The sequence below is a fragment of the Juglans microcarpa x Juglans regia genome, chromosome 2S (assembly GCF_004785595.1).
Source record: "Juglans microcarpa x Juglans regia isolate MS1-56 chromosome 2S, Jm3101_v1.0, whole genome shotgun sequence".
Taxonomy (NCBI): domain Eukaryota; kingdom Viridiplantae; phylum Streptophyta; class Magnoliopsida; order Fagales; family Juglandaceae; genus Juglans; species Juglans microcarpa x Juglans regia.
The window spans coordinates 22,696,281-22,718,383 of NC_054597.1; the positions used below are offsets into that span (position 1 = coordinate 22,696,281).

The following is a 22,103-nucleotide window of genomic DNA, read 5'->3' on the forward strand; positions in this document are numbered from 1 at the left end:
AGCAGAACAGAAGCTGCTGGGATATTGAAATCATAATGGGGCAAGTGATCTCACCACTATCCACTCCTTTCTTCTTTTTTTTTTTTTTTTTTTTTTTTAGCATTTTCATTGGTCGGTCCAGACTCGAGTCTAAACAGAGATTGAGCAGGAGAAATCTATGTTGATTCCTACTTAATGCCTTAAAAGTTATTCAGCTCACTGATCCCTAGTATGTTTTGTAAAAGAATAATACTAGATACAATCTCGAAGTATGCAAACATCGCTCACTCTTAATTGTATTATTGTTGTCGTTAAAAGTAAAACGTAGAATCCACCCCCAATCAAACTGCTTATCTCCTCATAATGGGTTGGTAACCTCATGTCAATGCCCAGAAGATAAAACAAGTTCAGACCACTGAGAATTGGCATTTGAAGTAGAAGGAATTGGATATCATACCTAAAGTCTCAATACAACTATTAATACCAGTAATCCCATGAATGTACACAGTACAAGCATGTGAAAATTTTTTATATATACAGATTCCATGATTAGAAAAGCCTTAAGCAAGGACAGCCCCTCTTTGGTTCCATCTGTCCATGTTCTTCTCGCCCTGCCTTTCTCCTTCATAAAAATGGAGTGAGAAAGAGATACGAATAAAAACATAGGAACAACATGAGCTGCCTCACCCCCAACCTTATCCACCTAAACCATTTCATACAGGGAATAAATTGGAGAAATTGCACCTTAAAAATCATAATCTATGTCAGTTACATTCTGGGAAGATGAGCTTTTAACAAGCTGTTCCTGCTCATCGTACCGATCAAGATTCTCACAAGGAGCAGGAAAGATGGTCCCTATCACACGACCCTCGACAAAGGCACACTGGAATATATGCTTCTTCTTGTATGTTAACCCTACTGACATATCTCGGAATGTCACGTTTCTAACTGGAATTTTATCACTCCCGTGGATGCGAACAGGGACACGAACTCCCTGGCCATGAACACTAGTGAAACTTATGTCCTCAAGGACTGGGAAAGCCGTTGGGTCAAACCCCTCATCAGGGTGTTCATTGTAATCTGTTTTGATGACAATTCCAACACGGACGTTGTCAAATGTAAGATTCTTGTACGTTATGTGTCGCACATATCCACCTCTACCAGGGGCAGTCTTGATTCGAACAGCACGCCTTGAGTTCCAGACAAGGAGATTTTCCACAGTGACATTGGATACACCACCGGACATTTCACTGCCAATTGATACGCCAGCACTGTTGCATTTCAGACCAAGGGGGTTCTCAGTTACTATCTGAATCTCAACATGTCAAACTATCACATTCATATTATCAATCAACCAACTACAATAGAATCAAAGATCCAACAACAGTAAAAGCAAAGCAGGAGTTGGTTTAGCAGCTAAAGTTTATTGAAGTTGTATGAACGGCTTCAAATTAAATCAAACCCCAATTTTCACCACGGCAATTTTCAAAATATGAGCTAAATCCTGCTGTATGGCACATGGGTCCAACAGGCTTTAACAGACACCCCCACCCAACAGGCTTCAACAGGCTGCAAGTGTAAAATGCTAATACCGTCTTTGCTCAAACTTGTGGAACTAGTAGCAGATTTATTTCCGTTAGACAATATTCCATGACTTGATGTGATTCTTTGCTTCCTACTTGGAAGCTTGTAAGGCTCACAAAACATATTGCACCAAATTGGCTTACCATTGTAATAAAACCTCAAATGGTTTACGTCAAGATTCTGCAAATTATCATAAAAACTAAACTTCACTCATTTTAGAAAGTATCAATAACTATAGGAGACAAATTGCAGTCGCACCGTGACTCATTGGAAAGTATATTAAGAGAAGAAATCATTTTAATTATTGCATAGCTTTCAATATAATTTGAGAACGAGCTATCATCCAATTACTCGTCTAATAAGAGAAGGAAAAATATAATAAAAGGAGAATATCCTTCTATATCAATGGTTTTATGAAACAGTTTCTCAGTGGAATTCTACTGCAAATTTGATCCGGCTGTGGCAGTAAAAACTTCAAACCACATAGATGAACCATTACAAAAACACAAACAAATTGATTATTGCCAGCTATACTCAAATCATTCTACAAAACTAAGATATATATTTTTTTATGACGAGGAACTCTGGGGACCGTGCAAACTCAGCACATCTTTCCAAAAGATATCAGGAAGTAAAACCATAGCATAAGTTTTAGGGAGAATGTATAAGACAACTATACATGACAGATCAAATTCATTCCTGAATACAATCAAATTTGCAACAGCAGCTTGAAGGCAAACATGAAGAGACACATACATCTAGAAATTTAATCTATTGATATCGCATATATGCAGATGCACAATACCAGTATTTGGATGAAATAAAGTATTATATCATGGTGAAAACATGCAAGTATCACAGTGTAAAAGAGTTTTACCTGACCATAGAGCGAACAACAAGGTTTCGAATGAGTATATTCATTGAAGGCCGTCCATAAGCAATTCCATACTGATCCCAGCCACTTTTTATCGCAATTCCATCATCCCCAACACTTATGTAACAGTCCTCAATCACCATATCCACACATGAATCTGTTTATGCCACAAAGAACTGGAGTGTTAAGCACTACCGTATAACAGGGAAACAGTTGATATATTCATATGCTCGAATCATTAGAGAAAACTAATCGGCTTTACTTTAGATTATATTTGGAGGGGACTTCAAGTGACCTTATGTAACAAGGTAATAAGAATTAAGTTTAAAATATATATATGTACATCTCATGCATACACTATGTTGGGGATTGGAGTGATAGTGAAGAACTAAAGATTGAGGGAAAACATGAAAATAACAATAAGAGTGCAACTTATTGGCATAGTCCTGGCACATTTTGAATTCAATCATTCCCAACTTACATGATTCCTTGATTTCAACCAAATATTCAATACAAGTCCGAAGAAAACACATAACATAATCCCACCACATCAATCATAACCTTGAACCCCAGAGCAATGTCTTCCTTGTCATCGACTTAGCCTCTTCAGAAAATTGAACTAAAATATGAAGGAGCATTTGCCAACATCTAGTCTGATCAGAATTAAATTATATTTTGCACCTTGTGTCTACTTAATATTAATATTGCTCAAGTATCAAATGGCTAATGTTTAGAACTTGAACTGATATGAGAGCCTTCTACAAAAAATGTTAATCCAAAGAATCAATGGTTCTTGAAGATGCCCCACGAGTTCAACAGACATGTCACACATTAATACATTAATATATGCATGTGTGTGTATTCACACATGCATACATATAGTCATAACCTAGCATAAAACACTCACCTGGATCTATTCCATCGGTGTTTGGAGCATCGACTATGGGAGCCAAGATTGTAACGTTTCTGATGGTTACATTCTTGCAGTCATATGGATGAAGCGTCCAGAAAGGAGAATCACGAAAAGTTACATTAGTGATTAGAATGTCACTTGACCACATTATCTGAACAAGCGGACCCCTAGTATGGTTAAGGAGCTTCCGGCGATACTTCTTCCACCATGTTTGACCCTGTCCATTTATGGTTCCATTATGCCCTGCGGTCAGCGACACAATAAATTAGACCAAGTCAGAAACTAAAAATTTCCTCAGCTAGCTACACAGCTTTAATTCCAACCATAATTATGTCGCTGCCAGTCATCCACAAAATTCTCTCAAAACTCATACAAGAGTTTAAAACCAACCAAATCATGGAACTCGTATGGCTAGCAGGCAAAAAGGTATCTATGGTCTGATTGTTTGATGACATTTTAAGCCTCGTGGTAAATGTAACCCATGTTAAACAGTAATCAACCGTTTAATCAATGTTTATAGAGAGGAATGAAAAGAATATTCTTAATGTATGTTTCAGATACAAATAACTTTTTTTTTTATTGGTAAATAGGAATTTTATTGATGATAAAAAGTAGGTACAGCGCAAGTACACAGGAATATACAAATTAACTGGACACATTAAGGGCAGAGCAAAGGGACAAGGGTCCTTATTTGCAGAAAACGTTTAGTGTGTTAAATAACAAAATAATTCGACAATACTTGCATTTGGTATACAGGGCAGTGGACTGACACTTGTATTATATTTTTTCCCCACTCCCTACTTTTTTTGACCAGTTATGCCTTTGTAACAATTATTAGATGATAATTTTACAAAGAAATGTTGCTCCAGTAGGTAAGTAACAAACAGAAGGAATTATTTTTTGTAAACAATTTTGCATGCCACAAGACATACGATGACAAATGACCCATGGAATCATTGATCATGGACAAAGGCAGTTTAGGAACTAGCCATCTCATACTCTATCCTATTACTCTCTTACGAATTCCGCCATAGGACACATTATGTATTAGATAACATTTTGGAATCACCCCTCTGATCACCAGTTTGATTTGAATATATGTTCTAAAAACTACCTTCTGGGATCAACACGTTAGAGGAAAAAGGAAGGGGGGGGTTGTAAGTTGTGATACCCCATATGATAAGGAAAAGGGTAGGTGGTGTATGGGATCCCATATTGCATGGGAAGGAGAAGTTCTCGCTCTTTATAAGGTTCAAATGAGGCTCCAACTGCATCATTGACCAGTCATTTTGAAGTATAGGACATGTGGTTTGGGCCTTCCATCGGGGCGTTACATAAGCCAACTTCGTGACAGATTAATTTTTTTTTGTTACTCCACCAATTAGCTTCTGTTATGAGTAGTTAAGAAGTAAATCCTATCTGTGAAAATTGGGCCATTATAAGTTCCATTTATGATCAATGAGATCTGTAGCCTCCTAGCATTACGTCTATGGTGTCTTCATAATTTAGTGACAAGCAGGTACATAAAAAGTGCTCTCTAACTATAAATTGCAAATTTTAAAATAGGACTCCAGCAAATATGGATACTTGTACGCGTTTTCACTAGAGAACTTGCTCTAGAGGGAATGTAATATTTTAACTTGACTAAAATTAATTTAAATATCAGTACAATCTTGATTTGGAGGAGGTCTTGAACTATATATCTTCCGAAAATCAAGACAGATTTGCATTTACTTTAATTCACCTCTCAAGTCAAAGATCTTTCCCATGAATAGAAAATATAATTTACCTTCAGCTTAGAAAAGAGGGGATAAAAAATCTAACCAGTAATAACAACATCTTTGAGGTGTTGACCATGAATCAAACTCCCATATCGAGGTCCAGGATGCTCTCTCCCATATCCATATGAAGGCAAAGGAGGCATCAGTGGCCAATACTTCTCATCCTATTATACATCACATAAGAGGGCATAAAGTGAAGTATGAAATAATTTGCAAAAGCTAGAGAGAGAGAGAGAGTTCAGTAGTCACAGTAAAAAATATTTTTTTTATTGGTAAACAAAATTTTATTGATCATAAGAATAAGCATGCGCATACAAGCCTGAGTGTGTTAGTTCAGTGATAGTCACAATAAAAAATATAAAGAATTAGATCCCTTCGTGACAGCTAGGATATCATCAAAATCAATGATGGTCTGCAGTTCAGCCATTATGCTTAGCCCTACTCAAAACCCACACAAGGCATATAATCTAAGCCATGTAAAATGCAATCTCTGACATAGGAATTTTTATAAATCCATTGCATATGATGCAAACAAATATTACAAATACATCATCTATGGATACAAAGGGACTTCTAGAAGTCAATGTATTCAACCAACATTATATAAGATCAAATTTTGTTACCAAATGAATGGGATGTCAATTGTGGAAATTCACATAAGTCTAAGCAATTGAGGGAGTAATTTGGATGAATAGTCACAGCTCTCAAGAAGGCTATGTAAGACATCCAAAAAAAGACTTGAAACTTTGAGAAGTAAAAAGAATGACTTAAACCCTATGTGCCACAGTACCCCTCGCTGTAGCAACTGGAGACTGAGATCAGTAAAGAGTAAAAGAAATTCAACGCAATCCGTCTCACAAGCCCTATTTTTGTTAGTAAAGTTGCTTTCTCCCATTTATAAGAGAAAATATAGGAAAGGATAATAAAGACCTTATCAGCTATTGTATGCCAACATGAGGGTGCCAAGGGTAATTGTTTAGAACTATGAAGGAAGTAATTACCCCAGAGCCTAGAGAAAGTCCTGATTGTAAATTAATCAAATTATTGACTTTTCATAAAAACCTTTATGTACATGTTCCAAACGCGCGCCCCTTCCCCTGGGACTATGTGCTTCTTCTACAGGACATACTGGTATGACAAGAAAACTGAATGAGTAACCTAAATCATACCTGTGTGCCCAGGCACTAACACGTCACACCATATTGATCATCTAATGCTTGGTATTGAGGGTTGTTAGTCATGAGCCTCTTTACTAAAATGTACTCCAACACACCATGACACACAATAGCCATCCTTATTCTTCAGGTCGTGGTTGTTAAAAGCCATTATCAATTATTTGCTATAACATAACGTTTTCTGTGGTGATTAGTAAGTATTCCATCTCTCGAGTCTCAAAACTCCAATTATAAGTTTGGCTTCATCACAGACCTACAGAAACAAGGTTTTTCTTAAGGGTCTTAACCCTATTTGAATTGACCGGGTCCATATTAACACTCCTTATTCCAAGGACTTCTCGTTGTTGCTTCATAAGCAGGCAGGTATTCCATCAAAATCTTGTGTATAACCTCAAATAGAAACTCCCACTCAATAGCCATTGGATATATAAATAGAAGAAGGTTTATTTTATCGAACGTTTTTGGACTTCATATCGATTTGTAAGGAATATGAACTCCCGTGATTTATGATAAGTAACCCTTCCATACTCCAATACAATATCCTAGTCCACGGAGGATCCCTAAGGAATTATGCATGGTTTCATACTCTAGGGATTCTAGCAGATCCTTGTCTACAAAATTGTATCCCAGCAGATCTTGTTGAAGCAGGAAATCACTCGGAGTCGCAACTTAACAAAAACCGAATCAACCCAAATCCAATATACAGTTATTGAAGAGCGACCAGGAAAAAAGATTACCTGAATTCCTAGTATTTCAGCATCCTCAGCAAGGAACAAAGTCATATGACTAGTGAGATTAAACGGAGCCGTAAGCCACCGGCCGGGAGGTACATTGAGCTGGGCACCACCTCTCTTTCCCAACTTGGAGATTGCTGAGACCGCCCTCTCGAAGGCCTCGGTGTTCACAGTGACCCCATCTCCGACCCCTCCGAAGTCCGTGAGGTTAAACGCCACCGGCCTCAGCCTCGGCATGGGCCTCACAGGGGACTGCCGGAACACCAAGAACCCGCCCACGAGGTTCCTCTGCCACACGAAAACAGAGGCAAAAGCCGCGATCCAAATCACCATGAAAAGGGTCCTGTGGGAGGACAAGAACGCCGGGAACCACCGCTTCCATTCAAGCCTATGGTAGTTGAACCGCCCTAGTGATAAGGTCTCCATCATCACTCCGTCGAACAAAACAAGGAGTACAAAAAAGAACCGAATCCTGAGAAAGTGAAGCCGAGCCAGTCACGAGCAGGAAAACGGGTGATCCGAAAGGTGGGTGTGGCTGAATTTCATCATATAGAGTTGCGGGTTTTGTTGGTTTTTGATTTATGTGAGGAAGATAAAATGTCAGAATCAGGTTTGTTTAGTCTAATAAATTTCAAATTGATAATGGAGTGCATTTGAAGGTAAGGCTTCTCTGTTCTGTTCGGAGAGGTGTTGATTCGTTGATTTTCTTGGACACTGGATTTCACTGAATGCCGTTTCGGAGAATCCCAAATTTTTATTGCACCCGCGAATCTGATATTGTTTCGGGTTAAATCCGCCTGAATTTCTTTTTTTTTTTTTTTTATTTAGCGCAGAGGAAATCCGTGATGGATGGAAATACATCTTCTTTTTTAGGCGCAGAGGGAATTCCGTGATGGATGGAAATACGGGAACTTTTTAAGAGACCATAAACCCCATGGTCTCTAGCTCGGTTTTTTTTTTTGTAGGCCTCTAGCTCGGTTTGATTGATAAAACTATTTCCTAACTTATTATTATAATTTTTTTAAATTCTCACATAAAATATATAAATAATTTAATTTTTTTAAAATTTTAAAATAAAAATTATATTAAAAAAATATATTTTAATATTATTTTATTTAAATTTTAATAAAACATCTCATTTCATCTTATCTGAATTATATAATCAAACGAGATCTAAAGATCAGAGATAGTCAAACAATAGTGCCATTCCGCCCAAGGCCCATCTACAAATCTGTTAAAATTCACTAACAAATTGATTCAATTCTAAAAAGTAAAATTTCCAGATTATGTTAATAATGATATAAATAACGATGATTAATTATGGCTTTTCTCCTATTATAATATTATTTGTTTTTAATTGGCATCGAGTACGATTAATCTAGTGTTTCAGAGTAAGGGTGGGCAGCGGGAGCTCGCCTCCCACTACCTCGCCCCCGTCCGTCCCGCCCTGCGTGAAGGACCCCTAGTGGGGGCAGGGGATGCGCTAACCAGGGACCCGTCCCTCCACCCTTCCATATTTATAATAAAAAATATTATTTTTTATATTTATATAAATATATTGTATATAAATATATACAATTTGTTAAAAACTTGAATTCAAGTTAATGGATTGCCTTGGCCTTTTAGACTAAATTTTATATAGGAGACCAAGACAATACTGTGGAGGGAGAAAATCCTTTATATTGGGCCTGAGTTGCAGTAAGGGTATGTGGCAGGAGTTGAGCCGAAAATAAGGCCCAGCCATATCAGCTAGTCTGGGCTAGAAAGGTAAATGCCCAGATCAAGGTGCGGGTAGGAGGCTCGGGTCGGGCTATGCTGATCGGACAGAAGATACGAGTAAAGACTAGGAAGGAAGGGACGCGACGTATATTACCAGATGGAAGGGACATGGGACAAAAAGCATGCCGCATTTAATGCGGCCCAGAATAGAGGCCACGTTGCATTCAATGCGGTCTAGAATAGAGACCATGCTGCATTCAATGCGGCCCAGAGCAGAGGGTGTGCAACATTCAATGTGACCCAAGATCTAAGCAATGTACAGTAAGCCTGGGACCTTCGTAGCTCGGCAAGATGACGACATAGGGGCTGCTCGGTAAATTAATCACGTAGAGCATATTATCCCCTGCTATGCAACACCTCACTGTGGTGGGAGCCTTGTCGGTAACTATAAATAAGGGCCAACTAGCAGCGTCTTAGGTAATCAGAAAAATCTATCACCATCATTACACGTTATCATTTGCTTTCATTCTCATCATCCTCTTTACCATACTAAATTAATCATCGGAGGATCAACAGATCCCGAGTCCCCCCCCCCCCCCAGTTGTAGTTACTGTGTAGGTGATCACTCATATACTGGGGATATGAAGTTGCTCAGGCTTGCGAAACACGACATCAACAGTGACGCCGTCTGTGGGGATCTCTGTTGTCCTATAACTAGAATGTCCTTCGTATGTCGGCAACAACCCGCTCGGCATTCACAGCGTGAAAAGATGCAGTCCGAAGTAGTGGAAGAGAGGTTTAAACAACAAAATGAAGCAATACAAAAACTCATGGCAAATATGGAGGCTCTCCGACGAGAGAACATTGCTTTCAAAGAAATGTCGAAGAAACTGAAGCAGACCAACAGAGCCATCATTCTGGGGACCACCCCCAGCCTAATGCAACCACCGTAGAGGAAGAACGACGCATAATCAATCTACAAATCCAGATGGAAGTAGCGAAGCAGATAGGTCAACCCACCACGGTGGATCAATTGCTCACCAACATTGAACTACCATACAACATAGAGATTCTGGCAGTACCAGTACCTCCAAGGTTTAAAGTCCCTCAGATGGAAGCGTATGACAGGACAAAGGACCCGTTGGAGCACCTGGAGACCTTTAAAGCCCACATGACTCTCCACGGCTTCCCCAATGAGATAACATGTAGGGCGTTCCCTCTCACCCTAAAAGGGGGCGGCGCGAGTGTGGTTTGTTTCCTTACGACATGGAACTATAGATAGCTTCAACGAACTAGCACGTCAGTTCTTGACGCAGTTCATGGCCAGCTGAACGAGGAGAAGGCCAGCTGCCTATTTGTTGACTGTTAAGTAGAGGGATGACAAGATCCTTAAGTCATACCTCTCCCACTTTAATAAGGAACAGATGACAACGGATGACCAAGATGAAAAGATCACGTTGGCGGCACTATTAGGAGGAATCTCGCCTCGCAACCCCTTTATGAAGAAAATTGCCCGCAAGACACCATCAACTTTGAAGGAGTTTATGGACCGGGCAGACGGTTACATAAACGGAGAGAATACACTCCAAGCATTAACGACACCCAGGAAGCTTGACTTGGAGAGGACAGACAGGAAAACGACAGAACGACATCAAGGGTCGGACCAAGGAGCCCGCCGAAAAGGGACTTACGAAGTCAAAGGCAAGGGGAAACATGACCCTCGCTTACACTCTAGTTTGACAGTAGAAGCCGAAGAGGACTTGAGTCGACTAAGAGAGCGAAGATAAGGTTTGTTGCGACCCAAATACTGTTCCTTCCACAGGAGTAGCGGACACGACACCCAAGATTGCTATACGAAGTGGGGAAGATCTGATGACTAGGAGACCTGAGCCGACTGATATAACAACGAAAGAAGTAAGCCACAGCTAGAATATTGCCCCTACTCCTGGAAAAACCAAGATTGAAGCCCAGTCCGAAGAGACCAAGACCGAAGCCCCGTCTGAAGAAACCAAGACCGAAGCCCTGTTCGAAGGAGCTAGGACAAAAGCCCCGTTAGGAGGAATCAGGTTCCAGTTCGCAGAAGCTATAGCCCAGCCCGTAAAGACCAGGGCCATGCTCGGGGGAATAATGGAAGCCTTGAAAGAAGAAGAACCACAAAACCCTATAAAGAGAACCCGCGCCAAAGAAACTCGAGAAGGGAAGAACCCCCTATAGGGGAAATCAACACCATAGCTAGAGGATACGCTGGGGGAATGACTTCCTCAGGTTGAAAGGCCCATGTAAGGAAGGCCAGGTACGAAGAAGTATTCTCCACCCAACGACCATACCACAAAGACCCTTCTGGAGAATATCTGGTAACATTCAGTGAAGAAGATGGAGAGGGATTGTCGCGACCTCATGACGATGTGCTGGTAGTAACGACACAAATAACTAACTATCGGACCAAAAGGGTATTGATCGACAATGGCAGTTCCCAGACATCCTTTTCTTGGAAGCTTTTAGTAAAATGAGGATTACACCCAACAGGTTATGACCAGCACCTGCGCCTCTTAAAGGCTTCATAGGGGATACCGTCCAACCAGTTGGAGCAATCGCTCTGTCCGTATTGGTAGGCATGGCTCCTAGTACCACATCTCTCATGGTAGACTTCTTGGTGGTCAAGGCCCCTTCTTCGTACAATGTGATACTCGGACGCTCGTCCTTGAACCAAATGAGGGCTGTAACTTCCACGTATCACCTAAAGGTAAAATTTCCAGCCACATCCAGAGTGGGATATGAAGTCAAAGGCAACAGTAGAGCGGGACCCCAAGGAAGCCGCCGAGCCAACACCTCCTGCTCGAACTGAACCAGGACATGAAGTAAGAAACGAAGAGGCAGCAAGGGAGGCTGAACTTGACGAGGCAGCCTAACCTTCGCCTGCCACAATAACTGTACTGGACTGTGAAGTAAGGATGATGAAGCGCTGAGGCAGGCAGAGCCCGACAAGCCCCTACTCTTGGTACCAATGGATCCTGGGAACCCAGAGTGAACTGTGCGAATGGGATCCAACATGTCCGACGAGCTTAGCCAATCAATGAAGCAACTAATTCTGGAGCACCGCGACGTCTTTGCCTTGTGCCATGATGAAATGCCAGGTATCGATGGATCAGTAATAGAGCACCGGCTCAATGTAAATCCTGAGGCCAAGAGAGTCAAGCAAAAATGTCGCAGGTTCAGTGCGGAGAAATATGTGGCCATTGCTGAGGAGGTGGAACGCCTACTTGCTGTGGGGTTCATTTGGGAAGTTTACTATCCCGAATGGCTTTCAAACGTCGTATTGGTCAAGAAGACGAGTGGGAAATGGAGGATGTGTGTCAACTTCACTGACTTAAACAAAGCCTCTCCTAAAGATAGTTTTCCTCTTCCAAGGATTGACCTAATAGTAGATTCGACGGCCAAACACCCCTTACTCAACTTCATGTACGTGTACTCTGGCTACACTTAGATCAGATGAGTCCCAAGGACGAGGAGAGAACAACGTTTATCACTGATCGAGGACTTTAATGCTATACGGCAATGCCGTTCGGTCTCAAGAACGTGAGAGCAACGTACCAGCGCTTGGTCAACCGAATGTTTAAGAACCAGATTGGGAGAAACATGGAGGTCTACGTAGAAGACCTTCTGGTTAAGAGCAAGAAGGCCGAACAGCACCTTGATGACCTCTATGAAGCTTTCGCAATACTGAGAAAGTACAGAATGAAGCTCAACCCGCAAAAATGCCCCTTTGGAGTCGAATCGGTGAAATTCCTGGGTTTCATGGTCTCTGAACGAGGAATCGAGGCTAATCCCAGAAAGATCAAGGTAATTATGGATATGCCTCCACCAAAGAATATCAACGAAGTCCAGAAGCTGACAGGAAGGGTAGTCGCCCTGGGTCACTTCATCGCGAGGTCAACCGATCGGTGCCTCCCTTTCTTCAGTGTCCTCCAAAAATACGAGAATGGGATGAAGATTGTGGTAGGGCTTTCGACGAACTGAAGGAGTATTTGGCTCACCCACCTCTGCTCAGCCAAACCACACCAGGAGAGGACTTGACTGTTTACCTGGCGATGTGGCCCAATGCGGTGTCCTCCCCGTTAACCCGAGTAGAGGAAGATGTTCAACTCCCAGTTTACAACGTGAACAGAGCCTTTCGAGGGGTAGAAATCGGATATCCCCAAACAGAAATGCTGGCCTTCGCATTAGTGGTCACTGCCAGGCAGTTAAGGCCTTACTTTCAAGCTCATCCCATAAAGGTCCAAACTGATATCCCCCAAAGAAAAATATTGCAGAAACCAGATACTTCGGGTCGGATGACTAACTGGGCGATTGAGCTAAGTGAGTTTGAGGTCGAGTATCTTCCACGAACGGCGATAAAAGGGCAGGTACTAGCAGATTTCGTAGTTGAATTCTCAAACTTCCTAGAGGAAATGGTCTTCATGCCCCAGGGCAAGCCATGGTAGGTCTACGTTGACGGCTCGTCCTGCTGGACAGGGGGCTGAGTGGGAGTGCACATAATAACAGACTCAGTTGAAAAACTTGATTACGTGCTCAAACTTGGATTCAAGGTCACCAATAACAAAACCGAGTATGAGGCACTCTTGTTGGGTCTAACGATTGTCAGGTCTCTAGGTGCAACTAAAGTTGAAGTGAAAGTTGACTCTCAGATAGTAGTGGGGTAGGTAACCAGACAGTTCCTCACGAAGGGAGAAAATCTGAAAAAATATCTTCAACGGGTTGGAGAAGAGCGGGATCTCTTCCAGTATTCTACCATCCATCAGATACTGAGAGGAGAAAACAAAGAGGCAGATCGACTAGACAAAGTGGCCTCAGGGCAAGGAGAAGTCCCATTCCCAGATCACGTGGTAATCCGAACTATTGATATGGCGACAGTAGGAGTTCGGGTGTCAACTATCGAGGTTTTACAACCCCCTGAGTGGGACACGAATATTTTAAAATTCCTTTGAGAGGGAATCCTTCTGGACGATCGAGAGGAAGCCCGCAAAATTAGGAACCGAGAGGCCAGGTTCACTTTGGTGGAGGGAGTTCTATACAAAAGAGGCTATGCCGAACATCTACTAAGATGCATCTCTTCCAAACAGGCTCAGTACGTGTTGGCAGAAATTCATGAAGGAGTTTGTGGGAATCACGCGAGTGGGAGGGCATTGACATTACAAACTACTCGAGCAGGATACTACTGGCCTAACACTCACAAGGATGCCGACGAGTTCACCCGAAAGTGTCTTAAATTTCAGGAAAACACTCCTATACCTCATTGCCCTCCCAAAAAACTCACTTCTGTCACTGCCCCATGGCCCTTCGCCCAATGGGGGTTGAACCTCATTGGCCCCCTCCCTGTGGGCAAAGGAGGAGTAAACTTTGTTGTGGTAGCAGTAGACTATTTTACAAAAATGGATAGAGGCGGAAGCTCTAGCAACAATCACAACTCGGGCGATTACAAATTTCCTTTGGAAATCCATAATCTGCCGTTTCGGGATCCCCCAAAGCTTCATCTCGGATAATGGAAGACAATTTGATTGTTTTGATTATCGAGAAAGGTGCTCGGAGCTCAGAATCAAAGCTAAGTACTCTTCTCCAGGACATCCGCAAGCCAATGGTCAAGTAGAAGCAACCAATAAAACATTACTCAACATCCTAAAGAATAAGTTAGGAGAACAGAAAGGGAAATGGGTTGAAGAACTTCCGAGCACGCTGTGGGCATATCGAACGTCAGTAAGAACTCCAACTGGGGAAAGTCCTTTCTCCTTGGTCTATGGAGCTGAAGCCATGATACCGGCAGAAGTCGTTGTACCCATATATAGAGTGCAACATTACGATCTGAATCAGAATAACGAGCGGCTGAGAGAGAACTTGGACTTCTTGGAAGAGAGAAGGGAGGAAGCTGTATGCTGAATGGTGGCCAACAAACGGAGAGTTGAACTATACTTTAACAAACAAGTCCGACCTCGCAACTTCAAAGTAGGGGATATGGTCCTAAAGCAAGCATGAGTTACAACTCAGGATGAAGGCAAACTAGGCCCCAAGTAGGAAGGGCCATACCTGGTAACAGTGACCAGGAGGCCTGGCTCGTACCAGCTCAAGGACCACGAAGGGAACGAGTTGCCACACCTATGGAACGTGGAGCACCTAAGGAAGTATTTTGTATGAAAAATCAGAGCCAGGCTCAAACAATGTAAGACTATTACTGGTTGAAATTTTACGAACTAATTTTGAATCTTGGATTATTATGTCTCCTTGAAACAACCTAAATCAGATAAGCTCGGTCTCAAGATCGGCCACAAAGTATAAAGCACAGGAACTAATTTTGTATGAAAAATCCGTGCCGGGCTCAACGCAGTCTAAATGACTTGTCGAGTTTCGTGCAAAAAGAAAAAAGGGAATGCGTTGGTGAGGGAGCAGGGCCCTCGGGCTCTGCCAACCTATAAATGCCAATCCACGAAGTATAAAGCACAGGAACTGAGCCATGAGTTCTGACCTGCTAACAGCTATTCTCAATGCAATCTAAATGACTTGCCGAGCTTCATGCAAAAAGAAAAAAAAAGTGAATGCGTTGGTGAGGGAGTAGGGCTCTCGGGCTCTGCTAACCTATAAGTGCCAATCCACGAAGTATAAAGCACAGAAACTGAGCCATGAGCTCTGACCTACTAACGGATATTCTCAACGCAGTCTAAATGACTTGTCGAGCTTCATGCAAAAAGAAAAAAAGGGAACGCGTTGGTGACGGAGCAAGGCCCTCAGACTCTGCCAACCTATAAGTGCCAATCCACAAAGTATAAAGCACAGAAACTGAGCCATGAGCTCTAACTTGCTAACGTTATTCTCGATGCAGTCTAAATGACTTGCCAAGTTTTGTGCAAAAAGAAAAAAAGAGGGAACATGTTGGTGAGGGAGCAGGGCCCTCGAGCTCTGCCAACCTGTAAGTGCAAATCCACAAAGTATAAAGCACAGGAACCGAGCCATGAGCTCTGACCTGCTAATAGCTATTCTCATTGCAGTCTAAATGACTTGCCGACTTTCGTGCAAAAAGAAAAATAAGGGAACGCGTTGGTAAGGGAGTAGGGCCCTTAGGCTCTGCCAACCTATAAGTGCCAATTCACGAAGTATAAAGCACAGGAACCGAGCCATGAATTCTAACCTGCTAACAGCTATTCTCAACGCAGTTTAAATGACTCGCCGAGCTTCATGCAAGGGTGCAGAGACAAATGACCAGGTACATAGAAATTTGTCTTATGAATAAAATCTCCTTTTTGCAGGATACTAGCTCGATCACTTAACTAAGCCCAGAATTAGCAGAAAAAGACAACAAATTTTTTTTTACATCGATCGGAGCAGGACAAGGGGAAGAGCAATGCAAAAAGTCTACAAAAAAAAAAAAAACAAACAAAATCCTTTATATCCCGAACGGGGTTACAAGCAGGGCAACGAAAAAATTTTTACATCAACCAAAGTGGGATAAAGGCAACGAGCAGACAAAACAAAAAAAACTACTACTACAAAAGTAAAATAGCAACAGTACAAAGTCTCCATCAAGTAGAAAGGCGCTGAGTGGAAACCCACCCTAGCCAGGCGGAGTAGGGAGAACGGCTAAAACCTCCCCCTAGGGAAGATGGGCGCCCTGTAGATTTAGCAATGCATATCTTTCTTTCTGTGGGAGAGAGGTCCGGCGGCACCCTACCAAGGATCTCCAAGAGGCGAATTGGGATTCATGGTTGAGCTGAGAGGCGGCAGCATCTCAGGTAACATAAGGTTGGTGGGGAAGCAACTTCTAAGATTTGATTGCTCCCTTGAACCTTTTGTACCTGCCCTCCTCAGTCGTGGATTCCGCGCCACCCTCTTGATCGACCACCGCATAGAACTCGTAGGATGTGGATTCTGGTTCAATGCTCACAGAGGTTGACCCCCGTAAGCAAGAAGGCAAGAACAAGCGAGGCGTCATAAGCAAAAGGGCAGGGACAAGAGATGTGTGAAGTTTGTTTTGTTTGCAACATCCGAACTGCCATAACCAATGGCATCCTGAGCACCGGGACAGAAGGCATCGCCCCTCATAAAGTACGGGAGGGAAGAATGAGGCCATGGGAGGTCGTCAAAGTTTGGAAAGAAGAGAGAAGGCAGGGTTGGATACATTCCTGTGGAAGATAGAAAAGCCCCTTTTTATAGGCAGAAATGACTCTGGGCGTCCCCAGGGCTCCACAACTTATAAGAGCTCCTTAGGCCACCACGTGTTCGTGGGGCTTCTCGGGTTGTCCACGTGTCCCTCATGATGATGCAGCTAATGAGGAGATTGATTACGGGAAGTCCCAACAGGAGTGCAACACGAAGTCCAGGGAGCAGTTAATGAGGAAAACTGATTGCGGGAAACCCCAACCGACAGATAAAATGGGGTTTAAAGGGCGGTTAAGGAAAAGGTTAAATGCAAAGCTTAAGTCATGGGCATAATAATGACAGTTGACATGACTACGCCGACAGAAGTAGAACGACATTCAAATCAAACGAGGAAGGAAGAGGTGTCAGTAAAAGTAGCTCCAAGGTAAACATGACATCGACAATAAGTCAAGGCGCCTACATGCGTGAATATGATACTGCATGACTCGGTAAACAATTGGAAAAATATGGTTGTTACACGGTAAAATTCTCGGGCAGGGCTTACTTTTAAAGAACCACAGAATGCGACGAGTCCGAGAATGAGGAAAACATAATGCGAATTGTCGGCATGCATTTGCCCTTACGCGAAAACATAACGAGAATCTAGGCCAATATGTAGAAGTGTCCTCCAAGCAGGCAACTTCGCAAGGGTATCTGCTTGGTGTGCGACAAAGGCTGCCACACGGTAAACCCCCAAATACAAGCTCGGGAAAAAAAAAAAAGGAAAAGCCACAAAACGGGATAGGTAAAGATCCGAGGGAGGGTCGAAAGCCCAGAGTCAGTCAGGCCCAGGCAGAGCTAGAGGTACATTACTTTGTATAAAGTAATCAGAACTATGTCAAAGGTCCCGTGTGGGGTTGAAAACGATGGAGATGGCACCCGCGCCATTGCTACGACTCTGTGCAAATATGGAAACTTAGCAAAAATCAAGATCGCTACGAAGGACAGCGGCTCGGCAACCACCCTGTGGGGTACCTGCCTATGCAGGAGAGCCTTGCTCGCCACTAGATTTGATGGGATTCGATACCAACTAATTGCGATAAGCAGCGCAAAAATAAATTACAGGTACATGCCAGGATAAAGGGATCATTTTCATTACTGTAGGCGGATTTACAAAAAAAGAAAAAAAAAAAAGGGAATTAAGGAGAGAGCCTCTTGCTCTCGGGAAACCAGATCGGCCAGCTGTTTGGCAGCCTAGGAAATCAACATTGACACAGTTCGTTAGGAAAAAAAAAAAGGGTGGAGGGGGGGGGGGGAAGGAAATGGCTGTGCGGGAGGAACACTTACATTGGCATAAAGGGATTGAACCTTTGGACGTATGACTCGAAAGAAGCTGCCTGGGCCTTTGCTTAGTTGGGCCCGGGACTCTGTGATGTCCTTGGTTCGGAAGAAGGAGATGGCTCGGCATGCACCAACGATATAATGCCCTTCGCGTGTATGGGAGGTGGAGTAATCACCTCCTCACTTAGAACAGAAACCTTAATGGGAGGATCCTGCGGAAGGACAAATTGAGGGCCTGGAAGGCCCTCAGCTTGGGTCGAGCTCTTGCCTTGAACAGCACCCAAGTGGAGGGGGTTGCAAGCAGGGGAATGATCGTTCTTTGCCTCCACTGCCGCGACGCCCTGTTTCTGAGGAATCGGGCTTTCTTAAGTCAAACGCCGGCTTGGCATAAGGTAAACCAGCTAGTCACAAATAAAAGAAGAAAAAAAGAGAAGGGAGAGCCGATACCTGAGCAACCTCAGCCAAAGGAAGAGGTTTTGGGGTCGTTGAGGGGCCTGGCTTGGCAATCGGCACCAACACTGGTGAGAATGATGGGATCTCAGGAGGAATGGGTTTCGTAACCCCTTGGGAACGCGGCTCCATGGCCTCTGGGGAATCTAGCCTCTCATCGGGAGGAAGCTCCACCTCCGAAGGTAGAACGGCAGGAGTGGGGGTCGGGGAGCTACTAGGGTGAGCTGGACCAAAGGGCTCCAAAACTGGAACAGGGGGATAAGGAAAACCCCCTTTGAAAGACGCCTCAAACTCGGCAAGCATCTCCTCAAAGGGGGTTGGCCGCCTGCATAGGGGGTCTTCCTCCTTGAGAAAAGCCTCCTTAAAAGAAGTAAAAATGCCCAGTGCCTGCGTCGATCCCCAAGACTCTGGGCCTTCAAAGGCTAAAGCAAAAAGAGAGGCAACGTCGGCTTTTGCTCCTCCTTCACCTGCAGGACGTGTGTAAGAAGGTTGAACGCCATCATCCATGACTCAAACGAATTCAAGCAAAGGGAAAGAACTTGGGGGTCACGATGGTTTACCTTCAGAAGGGCCGATATCTTGAACGATTCAACGGGATCTCTCTACGGCTCGGTGGGAGATACCCTTGGGAATGGCTCGGCGAGAGCTATCCTTAGGAATGGCTCGGCGGGAACTATCCTTAGGAACGACTCGGTGGGAGTTGTCCCCGGGAGCAACTCGGCCAGAATCGCCTTCAGGGGCAACTCACTGAGAGTCATTTTCCCCCTTACGAACGGCGTCTGGGTTAGTGATACGGCTTGAATCTCCTCGGCAGGAATGGACTGAGTGGGGGTAGGTATCTTCTCCTCCGGGCAGGAACGCTTGGAGCAGTTCCCTTCGAGAGGGGAAGTTGCATGACGTTTCTCCCTTGTTGGGGAAAGTGGACTCGATAAAAAGTCCCGACCCAACACATGGTTGTGGGGCGAGAGAATGAGATAGCGACGAATGAAGTCGTCGTTCAATAATGCGTCGGTCTCGGCTAGGTCAGGGTGAGCCAATACCTAAGATACTACAGAGGCAACTCTAAATTCCACCCTCTCCGATAATGTAATTGCAACAGACTTTGTAGTCGGGAACTCACCATATTCCCTTTCCCCTTTGGGCATTCCCAACCAGTGCCCCTTATAAAGAAGAATAGTCGATGCCATTCCTTTATTGAAGAATAGCGCCTCTCCAAAGTAGTGAAGCATCTTTCGGCATAATAAGACTTGAAGCTACATCAGTTTTTGTCAAGCCGATTGATTCGGTACATGCTAAAAAACTCACGACCCAAAAGGCCACGCAGCTAGCCAGGAGTAAGCTCCAGGCATTAGGGTTGAGATGCGCCTGGGCAAGCTTCAAGAAGTCCAGGATGTCGCGCACTGGACGGCAGAATGGAAAACGCAGCCCAATAGAAAACATATGGGGATAAAGTGCCACCGCTGTCGCCAGGCCTTGCTCGTCCACCATGGTGACGCGAGATGAGGGGACTTCCAGAGTGGTCTCGTTAGGAAGGGAAAACTCCCTGCAGAATGCACGGAGTTCAGTTTTAGTCATGGATGACGTCCATCGATGCCCTGCAAAATAGTTGAAGCGGGCTTCGTTGGCACTCTACTTAGGCATGATGAGAGCATACGGGAGAAACAGAAGAATAGTCAGGAATTCAAGCGAATGGGAAGAGCAAGACGAAGGTAGAAGAGAAGAAAGAAAAGAAGAGACGAAAAACAAATATAAATGGGGACAACAGAGGTGTCTCTTCAAACGATAGCACAGGATTCAAAGAGACACCACGATGGTGGGGAGACGGCGTGATGTTTGCCTACCGCACGCGTACGTAGAACAATCCATTGCCGGGTGATGTTGGTATGCCACAAAGCCACATTCATTAATGAGCCAACACTAATGATTATGGTAAGAAAGAATGGAGTCTTTGAATTTCCAGCCCACAAGTATGCTGAAAATTCATGGGGTACTATGAAGGGAGAAAATCATTTATACTGGGCCCGAGTTGCAGTAAGGGTATGTGGCGGGAGTTGGGCCGAAAATAAGGCCCAGCCATATCACCTAGTCTGGGCCAGAAAGGTAAATGCCCAGATCAAGGTGCTGGTAGGAGGCTCGGGTCGGGCTATCCTGATGGGACAGAAGATAGGAGTAAAGACTTGGAAGGAAGGGACACGGCGTATATCACCAAATGGAAGGGACACGGGACAAAAAGCATACTGCATTTAATGTAGCCCAGAACAAAGGGACGCTGCATTCAATGCGACCCAAAATAGAGACCATGCTGCATTCAATGCGGCCCAGAGCAGAGGGTGTGCAGCATTCAATGTGACCCAAGATCTGAGCAATGTACAGTAAGCCTGGGACCTTCGTAGCTCCGCAAGATGACGACATAGGGGTTGCTCAGTGAATCAATCGCGCGGAGCGTATTATCCCCTACTATGCAACACCCCATTGTGGTGAGAGCCTGAAAAGTAACTATAAATAAGGGCCAACTAACAACGTCTCAGGTAATCAGAAAAATCTATCACCATCATTACACGTTATCATTTGCTTTCGTTCTCATCATCCTCTTTACCATACTAACTTAATCATTGGAGGATCAATGGACCCTGAGATCCCCCCTAAGTTATTGTGCAGGTGATCGCTCGTATATCGGGGATGTGAAGTTGTCCAGGTCTGCGAAACACGACATCAACAAATACAATATTCATTCTTAAGTAATATGAGACTTATTGTGCAATACAATAGTCATTCTTAAACAATGTGAGATTTACTGTTAAGTTTCACATTGTTTAAAAATGATTATTGTATTGTCTTAGCCTCTTATATAAAGGTTGGCCTACCGACAAATCTGTTAAAATTCACTAACAAATTGATTCAATTCTAAAAGGTAAAATTTCCAAATCATGTTAATAATAATATAAATAACGGTGATTTATTATGACTTTTCTCCTATTATAATATTATTTGTTTTTAATTGGATGATTAATCCAGGGTTGTAGAGTAAGGGTGGGCAGTGAGGCCCCACCTCTTGCCCTCGTCCGCCCCGTCCCACGTGAAGGAACCCTAGCTAGAGCGAGGGGTGGGCTAACCCGGGGCCCACCTCGCCACCCTCCCATATTTATAATAAAAAAATATTATTTTTTATATTTATATAAATATATTGTATATAAATATATACAATTTGTTAAAAACTTGAATTCAAGTTAATAGATTGCCTTGGCCTCCTAGGCTAACCTTTATATAGGAGACCAAAATAATACAATAGTCATTTTTAAGTAATATGAGACTTATTGTGTAATACAATAGTCATTCTTAAGCAATGTGAGACTTACTGTTTTAAGTCTCACATTGCTTAAGAATGACTATTGTATTGTCTTGACCTCTTATATAAAAGTTAGCCTATGAGAG

At 43.3% G+C, this 22,103-nt stretch overlaps 2 protein-coding genes across 2 annotated transcripts; one reads left to right on the forward strand and one right to left on the reverse strand.

The window, feature by feature from the left end:
* Positions 1 to 437: 437 nt before the first annotated feature.
* On the reverse strand, positions 438 to 7,877 carry LOC121252577 (probable polygalacturonase). Its single transcript, XM_041152287.1, has 5 exons — positions 7,044 to 7,877; positions 5,175 to 5,295; positions 3,345 to 3,593; positions 2,441 to 2,594; positions 438 to 1,250 (listed from the first exon to the last, which is right to left on the reverse strand). The coding sequence occupies exons 1-5, from the start codon at positions 7,467 to 7,469 to the stop codon at positions 725 to 727; spliced, it is 1,476 nt and encodes a 491-aa protein (XP_041008221.1). The 5' UTR covers positions 7,470 to 7,877; the 3' UTR covers positions 438 to 724.
* A 4,970-nt stretch (positions 7,878 to 12,847) lies between these two features.
* On the forward strand, positions 12,848 to 14,690 carry LOC121253475. The gene is made up of 3 exons (XM_041153486.1): positions 12,848 to 13,162; positions 13,346 to 13,455; positions 14,336 to 14,690. Exons 1-3 carry the CDS (start codon positions 12,848 to 12,850, stop codon positions 14,688 to 14,690), a joined length of 780 nt encoding a protein of 259 aa, XP_041009420.1.
* The last annotated feature ends 7,413 nt before the right edge of the window (positions 14,691 to 22,103 follow it).

What these genes read in the sequence shown, in the direction of transcription:
- LOC121253475 (XM_041153486.1), top strand. Translation starts at nt 12,848, where the DNA reads ATGTGGCCCAATGCGGTGTCCTCCCCGTTAACCCGAGTAGAGGAAGAT. An exon ending in GAACGGCGATAAAAGGGCAG is followed by an intron (nt 13,163 to 13,345) that starts GTACTAGCAGAT and finishes CTTGGATTCAAG; the next exon opens with GTCACCAATAACAAAACCGA. An exon ending in GACTCTCAGATAGTAGTGGG is followed by an intron (nt 13,456 to 14,335) that starts GTAGGTAACCAG and finishes TTATCGAGAAAG; the next exon opens with GTGCTCGGAGCTCAGAATCA.
- LOC121252577 (XM_041152287.1), bottom strand. Translation starts at nt 7,469, where the DNA reads ATGATGGAGACCTTATCACTAGGGCGGTTCAACTACCATAGGCTTGAA. An exon ending in CTGAAATACTAGGAATTCAG is followed by an intron (nt 5,296 to 7,043) that starts GTAATCTTTTTT and finishes GATGTATAATAG; the next exon opens with GATGAGAAGTATTGGCCACT. An exon ending in CAAAGATGTTGTTATTACTG is followed by an intron (nt 3,594 to 5,174) that starts GTTAGATTTTTT and finishes CGCTGACCGCAG; the next exon opens with GGCATAATGGAACCATAAAT.